This window comes from Lepidochelys olivacea, assembly GCF_965140295.1.
Source record: "Lepidochelys olivacea isolate rLepOli2 genome assembly, chromosome: 5".
NCBI lineage: Eukaryota > Metazoa > Chordata > Testudines > Cheloniidae > Lepidochelys > Lepidochelys olivacea.
In genome coordinates this window covers 97701107-97716932 of record NC_140415.1, presented here as the reverse complement: position 1 = coordinate 97716932, position 15826 = coordinate 97701107, and the positions used below count along the sequence as shown (strand labels likewise).

Genomic DNA, 15826 nt, shown 5'->3' with positions numbered 1-15826 from the left:
GGGAAGTGTGAAAGCTTCACTCAGGACTGGACCACTGAGGCTCGTGCCTGGAGGCTGAATTTGAACAGCCAGAGACCAGGGCTATTAGAGGGGCGCAGCGCCGGGCCATAAGGATCAGGGATGCCTTCAGGTAGCAATTTGAAGCTGAAAGCCACTAATATTTGTTGCTATGCTAGGGAGTGCAGTGCTTGTAATGCTAGGAGGTGATAGTGATTGGTGCAGATGATGCAATATGAAGGTTTAAGATAACTGTCTGTTGCTTTGCAGAGCTCTGTTTGCTTTCAATTAATAGAATAAAGATTGCTTTCAACCAACACAATTATTTTATTAAAAACAGCAACTGGAGGAGAGAGACAAACAAAAAAAACACATCAGCACTGAGGGGGTTGGGGTAAGGGAAGGTCCCAGGAGGAGGTGGGGTCCCGGGACTGTTAAAGATTTGTGTATGTCCAGGGATCATACCCAACCTTCTTCGGAGTGCAGCAGCTACTGTACTTCAAAAGGGCTAAACTGCAGAGGGACGCGTGTTGAGTGCAGTGGGTAGTGGGAGTCCACAGTGTTGGACTGTAACGGGGGAGAAGTGGAATGCCGCAGGTACAGACTGGAGCCAGGAGGTTGGCATGTCTGGGGGGGCACATGGGAAAGAGTTTTGCGACAGCGGCTGCAGGGGAGGCGGGCATGGAGCTGCTCAGTTTGCAGTGCTTATATTGCCTGGAACATGTCCACTTGGTGCTCCATAACGTTTAAGAGCTTCTCCGTGGCTTCATTCTGGTGCATCGCATTCTCCTTTCAGTCCCTTTTCTCACTCTCCCTCCCCTCCTTCAATTCCTGTTTCTTGGCAGCAGAGTGCATCGTAAACTCATGGAGAAAGTCCTCCTTAGTTCTTCATGGCCGCTTTCTAATTCTGCGCAGCTGTTCAGCCGCTGATACCAAAGAGGGAGGCTGGGCTCCAAAGGTCATCTCTCCACAAAACACAAGATTTTACAGAGCAGTATTGTTTGCAACACAGAGAACACTGATTCAGTGATTTAAAACACAGTCACTATTCACATACCTGTCACTAACTGGCTGACCCCAGGCAAGCACAGATGAGCCACAAGCCACAAGGGGCACTGTGGGGGGGGGATCATTCCTGTCCCCACACTTTCCACAGGCTGTGATCATTATGGAAGATATCTTGCTGCTGAGGGTGAGCAGGGAATCAAGGGAGGGTCTTCTCCAAGACTGCAGCTTCTGCCCTGGCCCTTATGTGGATCGCCTGTGTTGAGCAATGGTCCCCACACCCTGTGACGGCACAGTGGCACGGGAAAGTTAACATTAATGGGGCAAGAAGCAAAGCAGCTCTGACAAAGAACCTGCAGGAGTGGATTGCCCAGTATCTCCATGAGAGTTTCCTGGAGATCTCTGAGGGAGATTCCCGTGAAGTGGGGGAGTCAATCAGCAGCCTGTTCCACCACTCAGACTAGGCATGTGATGGTACGCGCATCATACAGACACAAGACTGCTTTCTGCAACCCTCCTGCCCCAACAACTCACTTCAACAATTCCCAAAATCAAATCCACTTACCAGGGGCCTCCTCTCCTGTTTGTACTTCACCAAAATCCGACTGCTGTGACTGCCTCCTCCAGAGTAGAAAAGAGCTCCTGGCTGCATGCATCTCTGACCTCTGAGTTGTCCTCTGCCTCTGGGTCCCCCGTCCCCTCCACATCCTCGTCCAAGATTTCCTCCTCCTGCCTCAGTCCACTCTTGACTGCCATGCGAGCCACCGAAGTATCTACAAAAAAAGAAAAGGAGTACTTGTGGCACCGTAGAGACTAACAAATTTATTTGAGCATAAGCTTTCGTGAGCTACAGCTCACTTCATCGGATGCATTCAGTGGAAAATACAGTGGGGAGCTTTATAGACATAGAGAACATGAAACAATGGGTGTTACCATACACACTGTAACAAGAGAGTGATCACTTAAAGTGAGCTATTACCAACAGGAGAGCGGGGGGGTGGGGGACACTTTTTGTAGTGATAATGAAGGTGGGCCATTTCCAGCAGTTGACAAGAACGTCTGAGGAACAGTGGGGGGTTGTCTGTAAGCAAGGACTGGCCTGTCTCCCAAGATCTGTGAGAGTGATGGGTCGTCCTTCAGGATAGGTTGTATATCCTTGATGATGCGTTGGAGAAGTTTTAGTTGGAAGCTGAAGGTGATGACGAGTGACGTTCTGTTATTTTCTTTGTTGGGCCTGTCCTGTAGTAGGTGACTTCTGGATACTCTTCTGGCTCTGTCTGAAACCTGAAGCAAATACTCACCAGCAACCACACACCACACAACAGACCCACTATCCCAGGAACCTATCCTTGCAACAAAGCCCTTTGCCAACTGTGTCCACATATCTATTCAGGGGATGCCATCATAGGGCCTAATCACATCAGCCACACTATCAGAGGCTCATTCACCTGCACATCTACCAATGTGATATATGCCATCATGTGCCAGCAATGCCCCTCTGCCATGTACATTGGTCAAACTGGACAGTCTCTACGTAAAAGAATAAATGGACACAAATCAGACGTCAAGAATTATAACATTCAAAGACCAGTGGGAGAACACTTCAATCTCTCTGGTCACTCGATTACAGACCTAAAAGTTGCAATTCTTCAACAAAAAATCTTCAAAAACAGACTCCAACGAGAGACTGCTGAATTGGAATTAAATTGCAAACTGGATACAATTAACTTAGGCTTGAATAGAGACTGGGAGTGGATGGGTCATTACACAAAGTAAAACTATTTCCCCATGTTTATTACCCCCCCCCCCCACTGTTCCTCAGACGTTCTTGTCAACTGCTGGAAATGGCCCACCTTGATTATCACTACAAAAGGGTTTTTTCCCCCCTGCTCTCCTGCTGGTAACAGCTCACCTTAAGTGATCACTCTCTTGTTACAGTGTGTATGGTAACACCCATTGTTTCATGTTCTCTATGTATATAAAGCTCCCCACTGTATTTTCCACTGAATGCATCCGATGGATTGAGCTGTAGCTCACGAAAGCTTATGCTCAAATAAATTTGTTAGTCTCTAAGGTGCCACAAGTACTCCTTTTCTTTTTGCGAATACAGACTGAAACAGCTGCTACTCTGAAACCTCCCAAAGTATCTACAGTGGCCTTCGCAGTGGAGGTGGGGTCACCACCGAGTATCGTGTCCAAGCTCTTTGTAGAACCGGCAGCTCGTGGGCACAGCACCTGAGCGGTGGTTTGCCTCCCACGCCTTGTGGTAGGCGTTCCACAGCTCCTTCACTTTTACCCTACACTGCAATGTGTCCCAGTCATGGCCCCTTTCTATCGGGCATCATTAAATCTATCCATAAGTATCATAATTCCTATGGCTGGAGTGCAGCTGAGACTGGACAGCCTCCTCTCCCCAAATGCTGATGAGGTCCAACAGCTCAGCATTGCTCCAAGCTGGGGATCGCCTGGTACATGGAGCAGGCCTGGCCACCTGGTAAGATGCATTGAGACCACTGTGCGCATCACCGAGCAAACAGGAAGGGGATTTTCAAAATTCCAAAGGAATTTATGGGGTGGAGATGACGGTTGGTAAACTGTGGGCAGGGCAGTAGAGTTCAACCCAATGACCAGAGAGGCGAGAGCAGGCATTGTGGGACACCTCCCGGAGGCCAATCGCAGCGCTGTAATCAACCAGGGTGTCTACACTGGCATCGCAGCGCTGTAGAACGCCTCTCGTCGGGGTGGGTTTTTTACAGCGCTGAACTGCAGTTTCTGCGCACTAAGTGGCTTGGCAGCATGTACCCCTCAGGAGTTACAGTGCAGAAAGCTGCTTTACTGCGCAGAAACTTGCCAGTGTAGACAAGGCCTTAGAAGCAGCAACACCAATCTGCTGGAGACTGTTTTCACTATTACTATAATACACTAAGCCCTCCAGTTCCCTTCCCCCCAAAACCCCATGACTGGAGAGATGTTAACAGGCTACTTCACCTTGAATGGGCTCTTGAAATATGTGTTAACTACTTATGCTAAACAATTTCTTCCACCTTACATTTAGCTGTGACACTTGAGAACCTTTCCCAGATCTAAAGAAGAACTTTGTGGGCTTGTCTACACTGGCAAGTTTTGTCGCCTAAAACTGCCTTTTGGCGACAAAACAGCATGAGCCTACACACTACAATGGGACTTTTGTCGTAAAAAATGCCCAGTTTGACAAAAAACTTCCACCCTTACCAGAAACTTTTGTCTTTTCCCCTCCCTTTATTGTGGACAAAGAGCCAGTGTAGACACTGCTGATTGTTTTGTGGACAGAACTGGCTTCCGCCAGTATCCCATATTGCCTGCCCTGATTGCTCTGCTCAGTGTTTTGATCTCTGCTGCCCTGCAGGCATGTGCCCCTCCCCTTTCAAAGCTGGGGGAAGTATCTGTGTGCTGCTCCTTTTGGGGAACAAACAAAGAGCAAATCATTGGAATGCTCCTGTTCTGCCCTGCACTAGGAATGCAGCAGCAGGCAGACTACTGCTGCAGGGGAGGGGGACAGACTGCCATGCTGCTTTGCCCTTCCTCAGCACCGAGAGCTCACAGAGCTACTCATGATGCTGCTCTCGGCAGCTGAGGGGGCTCTGGGAGAACTCGGAGAGAATTCCAAGATGCGCAGCGATCAGCTCTTCCCTCCCACAACACTGCACTGTGGGATACATACCCCCGGTGCATTGCTCACCCTGTCGATGATGGTGTCCCCAATGTGGACATGAGCTGTCGACAGAGGGAGCAAGTGTGAACACCCTTTGGTGATTTTTGTTTTGTTGACTTTTGGGTGTCGACATAAGTTTTGTCAACAAAACTTGGTAGTGTAGACAAGCCCTTAGTAATCTTGAAAGCTTGTCCTTTCACCAACAGAAGTTGGTCCAATAAAAGATATTACCTCACCCACCTTGTCTCTCTAATATTTATTACTACTAACTTATAAAATGATTAGTTTGATTCTGATTTGCGGATGAGGTCTCAGCGTAGTGTATTTGTTTCATAATAATTGAAATCAATAGCTTTAGCATTTAGGGACCCAATTCACAAACACTTATAACTGAGCACAGTACTTATGAGTAGTCCCTTAATGTGTGTAGTATTATTGACTCTTCACAGTAACAAGTATGAAGCTCAGTGCAGCAAGTGTTTGAAGAATTAAGCCTTATGCCCTTGTTCCTATCACAGGAATAAATTAATAAGTAGTAAATATGTTTAAACTATTTTTTTAAATCTAATTTTTTTATTATTATTATTATTTTATTTTATTATTCCTCTATTTTCACTTGTTGCCTCACACATCTTGACTTACTAAGTTTTGAGGATTTCCCCATATTCCAGACTTTAGCTTCTGCCTGAGATCTACATCTCCCTTTGAGTCTGGCAACCCAAAACAGTCCATCCTTCCAAAGACTAAACTTTCTCCCTCTGCATGGTTCTCACCCTAGGGATCTACAATTACTTGAAACCCAGTCTCTCAACTGGCAGCAGCACCTAGGAATCATGCTCAGGCTTTGTCTTTGCTGCCAAAAAGGGTGTGTTTTTACCATGGAATAATTAGGGTGTCTTAGCTGTCCCAGTGCATAGTCCTTGTGGAAGTAAAGAACTGCAGTTTTACTGTGAGATGAACTGGGCAAGGTCAGCCATGGGTGAGGGTATACTGTAGACCTCACCTAGCTATCTCACACTAAAACTGCATTGCTTTGTCTCCACAAGGATTTTACAGCATAGTAGTTAATGCCTATTAATTACCCTGCTGTAAAACCCCACTACCATCTTTTATGCAGTGAAGGCATAACCTAAGGTGAAGCTAGAGTCAAGGGTGGCCTGAGGAACAAAATTTACTTCTACAGTATATCTGAACTTTCCCAGAGTTCATAGGCACTTGCATTAAGGGATTTGGTTCTAGCCCATCTCTACCTAAAATATATGAACAAAAAATTATATTCAACTCAAGCTAATAAGTAAAATATGTGATAGGTTAACCATAAATCAACCACATTTTGGAAACAATACAGTAATGAAATAGCATAGCAGAATTACTTTACTTTATTGTTAAGTTTGGGGCGGGGGGTATTATTTCTTCTTGCTCCCTCACTTTACATGTGCAGAAGCTGTCTTGTGTGCTAGGTTGTTAGATGAGCAATTACACCGAAATATATGAGATTTGTGTGAGTGTAATTTAGAGACTCAGTTTAAAAACCCATTTGAAAATTTGTCTTTAGTGAACTGGAGTTCACAAGTGCATGCAACTGTGTATGTCTAGATCATGCTTTTATCACCTGGTCTTGCACTGGGGAAGACAGACAGCTGAGCTACTGTGCCCCAAGAGGTGCTCAAGGAGACATTGTGCCTCAGGGAAGCACAGTCCTTCCCCAAATGCCTTAGAGTTCACAGTGGGTGTGGAAGTTTCACCATCCATGTATGTTCCTTCCTATCTCCTTCCTTCCCTCTGTGGGACACTGTTCACCTCTGGGAATACACTCAAGGAATATTCACCTCCCTGAAAGAAGGGGCCTCAATTATGACTGGCAGGTTTCAGAGTAACAGCCGTGTTAGTCTGTATTCGCAAAAAGAAAAGGAGTACTTGTGGCACCTTAGAGACTAACCAATTTATTTAAGCATGAGCTTTCGTGAGCTACAGCTCACTTCATCGGATTTGTGCTGGAAATGGCCCACCTGATGATCACTTTAGATAAGCTATTACCAGCAGGACAGTGGGGTGGGAGGAGGTATTGTTTCATATTCTCTGTGTATATATAAAGTCTGCTGCAGTTTCCACGGTATGCATCCGATGAAGTGAGCTGTAGCTCACGAAAGCTCATGCTCAAATAAATTGAATTATGACTGGCTTGCTTTCCAGGCTGTTTGAGGGTGGGAGGCAATTGTGCAGGCCACTGTATCTGGAAATTAAACTGAGTTATTTAAAAAATGAATTCTTAACCACCATAAACAATCATTTAGTGGTGAGAGACACACAGCACATTTCAAGAGGTTGTAGGGACAACCCCTTACAGGTACTCATCTGATTTTAGTCAAGCTATAAAGGGAACTATAAAGATAATTGTAATGAGTCTCTGTTCTCTCACCTGGGAACAATGATGACAGGTACAGTTTGGTACTAGATTATGAAGCCAGAGCACTTTACTGCTTTCCCAACAGCATCCATAGTATGAACACCTGAATGCATGTGTGTGTGCAGTAGTTTGAAAATGATTTTTTCATTCTCTTCAGCTAAGTGTGCGCTCTAGCATTTGTGGTACCTCCAAGTGAAAGCATGGTTTTTAAGGGAATGCATCTTAGGTTCCCTCTGGGCTGTTCCGTTTCCCCCTCACTCCCATCATGGCTCACTGTATGTGCACACTTGTTACTTACTAAAAACCAGATTGTGCCTTGAAGGCACTGACCCACAATCTGTCCCAGAGCTCTGGGGAGTGCATACTGCACTACTCCCTTAGGAGACAGCATGCTCCCCCTCTGCATCCATCCCAGCCAGGCTTCAGTGGCAGGACTGGCAGATGCATCTTTGTGGTGGGAGGTGGGCATGTGCCTTCCCCACTCACTTTGGGGTGGCATTTGCCTCACCAGGGAGTCAGAAGGAAGCAGTATTTTGCTCAGGAGGTCACACCCACAGCTCCACTGACTTCATTAGAGCTATACCAATTTGTACCAGCTGAGGATCTGGCCCACAACGTGCAAGGGCTACAATTATGCCTGGCTCTTGCATGGGAAGGAAGGCTTCCTGCTCCCTCTCCCAAGTGCACCTGCCCAGAGCCAAGCACAGTCTGTCCCTACATACTGTACTAGTAAGCAGATGTGACAATGCAGTATAGACAGGAGAAGTCATGCAAAGGATTCAAAGTTGGAGAATGAGGCAAATATTCTGTCTCACATATAGGACGGAAAAAAGAAAATTATATGTAGAGAGAGGAAAATATATTTTCAGATTAAGAAGTGATTGAATATTTAGGTTGTAGAAGGGCCTGAACCAAAAGCAAACACCTTCCAATTCTGAGTATATCTGAATCTACATGCAGTTCTGAATCTTGCAGTTAGCCGCTAATTCTATAGTTAGCCAAAGCAAAGAACGGATACTGGAGATGTTAGGATCTGGATCTATAGCTCCTGCTCATCTCTAATTTAGAGCCAGTAAATAAATGGCTTTGACTGGAGTAGGTGAGGTATGTCTGCAAATAAATCACTGGTTTAAGCAATTCCTTGGAGGCAGAACTTTGCAGATATATACAGATGTTGCTAGTATCTTTGATGTATGTCAGTAAATCACAAATCAGAGGACATGAAAGAATATCACATGAATTGCATCATATCAAATGTACAAGTACAATGAGCCATGATGGGGGTGAGAGGGAAGAGCCCAGGGGAGCTTAATAGAAAGAGCATCAAATCATATATGGCCATTCTGCCTCAGCAAAATGAAGAGTGAGGATATGATGGAGGATAAGATTATTGGCTAGCAGTATTTGAAGGCTAAAAACACCAAAAAAAGGAGATTAATTGTTTAGAGTGATCCAATAGGTATAGCTAGGGGATGAAATTAAAAAAAAAAAAGAAAACTTACGGTGAATGTCAGGGAAAGTTTTCTTATCATGAGATCTATTAGATTGTGAAACAGTCCCTTCGGGGAAATGGTGGAAGCCCCATCATGTGAATCAATTAGAACTGGACTGAACAGAGCACTAAAAAACAAAAAATATTATAAAGAACAATTTTACATTTGCAGGGAGTTAGATGTCTGACCAGCTCTAACATCTATGATCAGTAGTTAGGGCAGAAAAGAAAGAAACAGTATTATAAATCAAAAATAACCCTTTTCTCTTTTTCAGCACAAATTGAAGTGATACCATGCAAAATTTGTGGAGATAAGTCCTCTGGAATACACTATGGAGTCATCACATGTGAAGGCTGCAAGGTATGAGACTTTATACAGCACTGTCATTGGCATCTGCATTAGCCTCAGGCATCTGAGGCTAGGGGTGACAGTGGACGAGAAGCTGGATATGAGTCAGCAGTGTGCCCTTGTTGCCAAGAAGGCCAATGGCATTTTGGGATGTATAAGTAGGGGCATAGCGAGCAGATCGAGGGACGTGATCGTTCCCCTCTATTCGACATTGGTGAGGCCTCATCTGGAGTACTGTGTCCAGTTTTGGGCCCCACACTTCAAGAAGGATGTGGATAAATTGGAGAGAGTCCAGCGAAGGGCAACAAAAATGATTGGGGGACTGGAACACATGAGTTACGAGGAGAGGCTGAGGGAGCTGGGATTGTTTAGCCTGCAGAAGAGAAGAATGAGGGGGGATTTGATAGCTGCTTTCAACTACCTGAAAGGGGGTTCCAAAGAGGATGGCTCTAGACTGTTCTCAATGGTAGCAGATGACAGAACGAGGAGTAATGGTCTCAAGTTGCAGTGGGGGAGGTTTAGATTCGATATTAGGAAAAACTTTTTCACTAAGAGGGTGGTGAAACACTGGAATGCGTTACCTAGGGAGGTGGTAGAATCTCCTTCCTTAGAGGTTTTTAAGGTCAGGCTTGACAAAGCCCTGGCTGGGATGATTTAACTGGGAATTGGTCCTGCTTTGAGCAGGGGGTTGGACTAGATGACCTTCTGGGGTCCCTTCCAACCCTGATATTCTATGATTCTATGATCTGTGTACTTAACAACACACTCTGACACCCTTTCAAACAAGGCATGTCAAAGGCTGTAATGCCTGCTGCTGATACACAGGTGTTCCGTGTCTAATTTTACTAGTTGTCTTCCTTATTCAACAGTCAGATGATATTTAGAAATAGCTCCTGGTTTGAGGCTTTGAATTATTAATATGTGATGCAGCATAAATGGTGATACAGATGCTGGTTACAGTATGTTAGAACTGCTCCACCCCGAATGAACCTGGAGACTAGTTTTGTGCTCTTGTTTCATTTACGGTATGTGTGAAATGTCAAAGTTAATTTAAGTGTCATAATGCACAGTTTAAAGAGATATGGTGCTGATTTTGGCCCCCACTCTGGTGCCTCTGTGCTCTCAAGGGGACATAAATAAGTTGCAATTGCCCAGAGAGAAATTCCCGCAGCTCAGGAAGAGTGTAACTGGCATGGCATTGTCCCTCCTTGTAGGCCTGGCATACCCCGGTGATGGAAGGGAGCAGGCTGGGGTACAAGGGAGAATGCCCACATCCGATGAAGTGAGCTATAGCTCACGAAAGCTTATGCTCAAATAAATTGGTTAGTCTCTAAGGTGCCACAAGTCCTCCTTTTCTTTTTGCCAATACAGACTAATGCGGCTGTTACTCTGAAACCTGTCACCCTGCTCCAGTGATTTGAGGCTGCAGCACAAGCCATTGGCACCTGGGGGAAGGCTGCCATATGTTAAAGCAGTCCCTGTGGCTATTTTGGCTCTCACAGCAGCCAAGAATTTTGCAAAGGCAAATCTTGGTGTTTGCAGTTCTGACTACCTGCTTGAAGGTGCAAAGATGCAAAGGCTCTGATTAGCACCTGCAGGTCATTTTGTAGATGGAAACGTGCACCTGTACATTTTGTGGGCGCACATACACATCTATCTACATGTGTGTAGTGTGCAATATCTCGCTCCCCAGGTTTGTATTTAGCATTTTATAACATTGAAGGCATCTGAAAAATCCAAAACATTGGATTTACCACATCCCAAAAATAAAGAGTTTGATTTAATGCCAGTAAATTGAGAAGTGACATATTGTCAAAAATCAGACCTTGCCTTTTAGAAACTTTAATAATTGTAAATGAGCCATCCCCCCTGTGACACGGTTTTATTGTGATACTGGACTGGAAATAGACATAAAACAGGATTAATCTAATCGATCTGATACTTTAAAATTGGCACAAAAATAATAATAAAGAAAAATGCTTTTAAGCAGAAAAAGAGCTTCTTGTCTCTGTAACCAGTCTACACAAAGCAGTAAGGAATAGAGTCTCCTCTGGATGTGATTAGTGTTAATGGTAGCCCTTGTGTGTGCCTCAAGAGGAGACAATACCTCTTAGCTCTATGTGCATATTGAGATAAGAAGCTCCTCTACCACTTAACACAGTTGTAACCCTATTGTTTTTGTGCCAGTTTCAAAGTAGCAGATCAATTAGTCTAATCCTGTTTCATGAGACTGTCATGAAGAAAGATGTATGCAGTCGAGTTGTAGCTGTGCTGGTCCCAGGAGATTAGAGAGACAAGGTGGGTGAGGTAATATCTCTTACTGGACCAACTTCTGTTGGTGAGAGAGACAAACTTTTGAGCCACACAGAGCTCTTCTGCAGGTCTGCGAAAGGTACTCCCAGCATCACAGCAAAATGCAAGATGGAACAGATTGTTTAACATAAGTAGTTAGCACATATTCTAAGGGACCATTCAAGGTAGAGTGTCCCATTAACACCTCTGTAGTCATAGGACAAAAACAGAGGGGTAAAGAGTAACAGGTTGTTGTAATAAGCCATAAATCCAGGAAATCTGTTCAATCCATGATTTTTAGTGTCTAGCGGAAAGATGAATTTAAGCACCTGGGCTCATCTTTTGAAAGTGTTGTGCAGGTTTCCTTTGAGGATGAGGACTAAGGGGTCAGATATAGGCCGTATCTCCACTACAGACCTATATCAGTATAGTATATAGTATAGTATAACCAATATAACTACATCGCTGAGGGGTGTGCAAAATCCTACCTCCTGCGCCCACCTCTAGACAGTGCTATGTTAATGGGAGAGCTACCGCCTCTTGGGAAGGTGGATTAACTACACTGATGGGAGAGGCTCTCCCAGTGGCATAGTAGCGTCTTCACTAAGGCCTTGTCAACACTGCCACTTTACAGCGCTGAAACTCTCTTGCTCAGGGGTGTGAAAAAACACCACCCCGCCCAAGCAATGCAAGTTTCAGTTCTGTAAAGTGGCCGTGTAGACAGTGCACCAGCACTGGGAGCTTCTCCCCTCGTGGGAGTGGTTTTTTTACAGCACTGGGAGAGCTCACACAGCCACGTTGGTAGTGAAGACATCCCCTTAAGCGCTACATTGGTGCAGCTGCAGTGCTGTACACGAAGACAAGCCCATAGAGTGATTGTTTTGTAAACACCCACTGCTGGCATTTAAACAACCCCTCAGCCTTTCCAAGCTCATCATCAGAAGAAAGCTCCCCACAGACCAGGACACAGAGACTCAAAACGGCACCAGAACCAGACAGAACAACGGATGCAAAACCTGCAGCCATATCTCCACTGCTACAATGATCAACACCCACCACAACACATCTTTACTCTTCGAGTGCACTAAATGCCCCAATAAAAACTATCTGGGTGAAACCAGATAGTCACTGCTCTCTCAGATGAACTCACGCAGGAAAATGATAAAAGACAAAAACACCCTGTCACCTGTGGGTGAACACTTTTCACAAAGCTATCACTCTATATCTGACCTATCAGTCCTCATTGCACCTTGTTAAAGGGTGTAGCAAATAGCACTATTGTATCCTGCAGCATGCCTGGGCACCTTCAGTGCAATCTTTGCCCCATTGAAGCCAATGGGAATTTCCCCACCAGCTTCATTTGGACCTGGATTTCACCCCTTGTTCCTACCTCAATGTCTCTGGGGCTCTCAAAAGTGTCTCATTCCACCTGTCTCTCCACCATTGTGGGAAGTGGTTAAAACTGCAGCCTAGTTCTTTGAGGTATGGGACATATTACTATCCCTGTTTTACAGACTGGGAAACTGAGCTAGAGAAAGGTTAAGTGAGTTGCCCAACATCACGAAGTGATTTAATGTCAGAGTTAGGAAAAGAACCAAGAAACTTTGTTTTTAGCTCTTCTACTCTACCCATTAGGTCAGTAAAAAGAAAGGGAGTACTTGTGGCACCTTAGAGACTAACCAATTTATTAGAGCATAAGCTTTTGTGAGCTACAGCTGAGGAAGTGAGCTGTAGCTCACGAAAGCTTATGCTCTAATAAATTGGTTAGTCTCTAAGGTGCCACAAGTCCTCCTTTTCTTTTTGCGAATACAGACTAACACGGCTGTTACTCTGAAACCTGTCATTAGGTCAGTGCAATTCTTCTACCCAAAAGAGCAATTGTTCTCCCCAATAAATGTAGCCATTCAAAAAAAGGATATAAAATATTATATATTCTAAGAAAACATTTAGCTCTGATGAGGGAAGGGAAAAAATAAATTATACCAAGTCAAAATTTGAATATGTCCTATGATATTCTAATAAGAACAAAGAATGATAGTGTAAATTCCTGTATGATAGAAAATAAGCGACTCAGTCTTCACTATCAAAAGCTTTGTAGCACTAAAATATGATACTCTACACTATGTAATAGTTACAATTTTAAAAAACTTAATTTTTATAACTGTTACATTTAAAAATAAGATTGACCTGATCTGATTAATCCAGTCTTTCAGTTCCCTATTCACACTGAATTGCTTAAATTTAAAACAGAAAACCCTTTTTATGCCAAAAAGGAAATTTGTAATGAAGTACGGCAAATACATAAGAAATGTCTCATAATTAGCGCTAAATTAGCCTTAAATTAATCCCACAGCCATTGGTTCAGTAAATTCTTTGACAGTCAGGATCAGATAAGTGCTTTACAATTTTTCATTGGCACTTTCCCTAAAGGACAACTGCATTCCCAAAGATAAAAAACTCACATATTAAATTAAATTTTAAATTGGTTGTGTTAGTGGTTATAACCTATGCAGGGTAGATGAAATGGGACTTTAAACTTCACTTCATGGACTGGGAATGTCGGTATCTTTACTCAAACCCAATACCTGTTGTCCAGTGCTAGTGACACCTCTGGCCATCGTTCAATGCACTAGGACTTGAGTGAAGCGTCAAATACTGTCTTTACTGAGTGAATCCAGTCATGTACAATCCAATTACATTGTTTCTTCACCATTGTTTCTCCAGACTCCACAGCTATTATTATTGCCATCATTTGCTGCTGTCATCCATAGTCCTGTACTGAAACAACACTGGACTAGCTGTTGAATGAAGCCAGCCCTAGCTTTCTGATTCAGTTCGGGTTTAGTCTACAAACCATCCTAGCAACACTCAGCCACCTCACTGCCACTGCTACCAGTGTCTAACCTTACTCTGTCTTCCTCCTACAGATGCTAACTGCACTTTTTACCTTCTATCTGCCTTCATGTCTTCCTGCGGTTGCTAGACTCCCCCTCCATCTCTTTCTCACTTTGTAAGTGTGCAGTTGCCTGTTTCTAAAGCTGCTAGGTTCTCCAATGAATTTCTCTCCTTTGTTTCTCTCCCCCTCTTTGGGCTCCCTGCTCCTCCTGTGCTCTTTACCTTTCGTTGTTCTGTAGAAGAGAGAAGAACATCACGTGTCGCTTTACGTCTCTCATCTCCCCTTCCTGGCTCCATTCCTCTTGACATCTCTGGAATTTCTTGTCACTTCTGCCCTAATATTGCCTGATGGTGCCATTCTCAATGGCTATGACTAAGTAAGGACATGCTCTCCAGTTCTAGTACTCTTGTCCCCAGTCACAAATCCAAACAACTGGCCAGAATAACACTCAAAAAAACCCTACTGAGACTGGGTAACTAAAAGTTTTAAGGTTTTTTAGCCCATTCCCTAGCTAAACTGGGCTTTTTAATTTTCTGTATTTACCTGATAATAATATATTTCTTTTACATATGAAATGTCATGATTTTTTTCATGGAGGAGGATGGTATTGTTTAAAAGTGTTGCTTTTTCCATTGCACTTTAGCTAATAAGGTCATTAAATCCTAGGGCTCTTGTAGATGCCTCAATTTGAATTACCTGTCACTTGTGGAGTATCTGCTCCCTCCAAATCAGTTCATGCTTCTCCAGGTTAACCTAGGGAATCACACAGTACATTACATCAGAGGGGTAGCCATGTTAGTCTGGATCTGTAAAAGCGACAAAGAGTCCTGTGGCACCTTATAGACTAACAGACATATTGTCTCAGCCTGGACCAATCTACACAGGAGGTTCACTTCTTAGACACCACAGTGCAAATAAGTGATGGTCACGTTAACACCACCCTATACCGAAAACCCACCGACTGCTATGCCTAGCTTAATGCCTCCAGCTTCCATCCCGGACACACTGCATGATCCACTGTCTACAGCCAAGCGCTGACGTACAACCGCATTTGTTCCAACCCCTCAGACAGAGACCAACACCCACAAGATCTTCACCAACATTCTCAAAACTACGATACCCACACGAGGAAATAAGGAAACAGATCAACAGAGCCAGATGTGTACCCAGAAGCCTCCGGCTGCAAAACAAGCCCAAGAAAGAAACCAACAGAACTCCACTGGCCATCACATACAGTCCTCAGTTAAAACCTCTCCAAATCATCATCAGTGATCTACAACAATCCCTCACTTTCACAGGCCTTGGGAGGCAGGCCAGTCCTTGCCCACAGACAACCTGCCAACCTGAAGCATATTCTCACCAGCAACTACACACCGCACCATAACCTCTAACTCAGGAATCAATCCATGCAACAAACCTCGATGCCAACTCTGCCCACATATCTCCACCAGCAACACCATCACAGGACCTAACCAGATCAGCCACACCATCACAGGTTCATTCACCTGCACGTCCACCAGTGTAATATACGCCATCATGTACCAGCAATGCCCCCACTGCTATGTACATGGGCCAAACTGGACAGTCCCTACGTAAAAGGATAAATGGACACAAATCAGATATTAGGAATGGCAATATACAAAAAACCTCTAGGAGAACACTTCAACCTCCCTGGACACAGAATAGCAGATTTAAAG

The 15826-nt window shown here is 44.2% G+C and overlaps 1 protein-coding gene across 1 annotated transcript in view; it reads left to right on the top strand.

The window, feature by feature from the left end:
- The window catches only part of RORB (RAR related orphan receptor B), a 201663-nt gene that overhangs the window by 132138 nt on the left and 53699 nt on the right, over positions 1-15826 (top strand). Inside the window, exon 2 of the mRNA XM_084628124.1 lies at positions 8868-8953. Coding sequence (XP_084484250.1) covers positions 8868-8953 — 86 coding nt within the window. The remainder of the gene's footprint in view (positions 1-8867; positions 8954-15826) is intronic.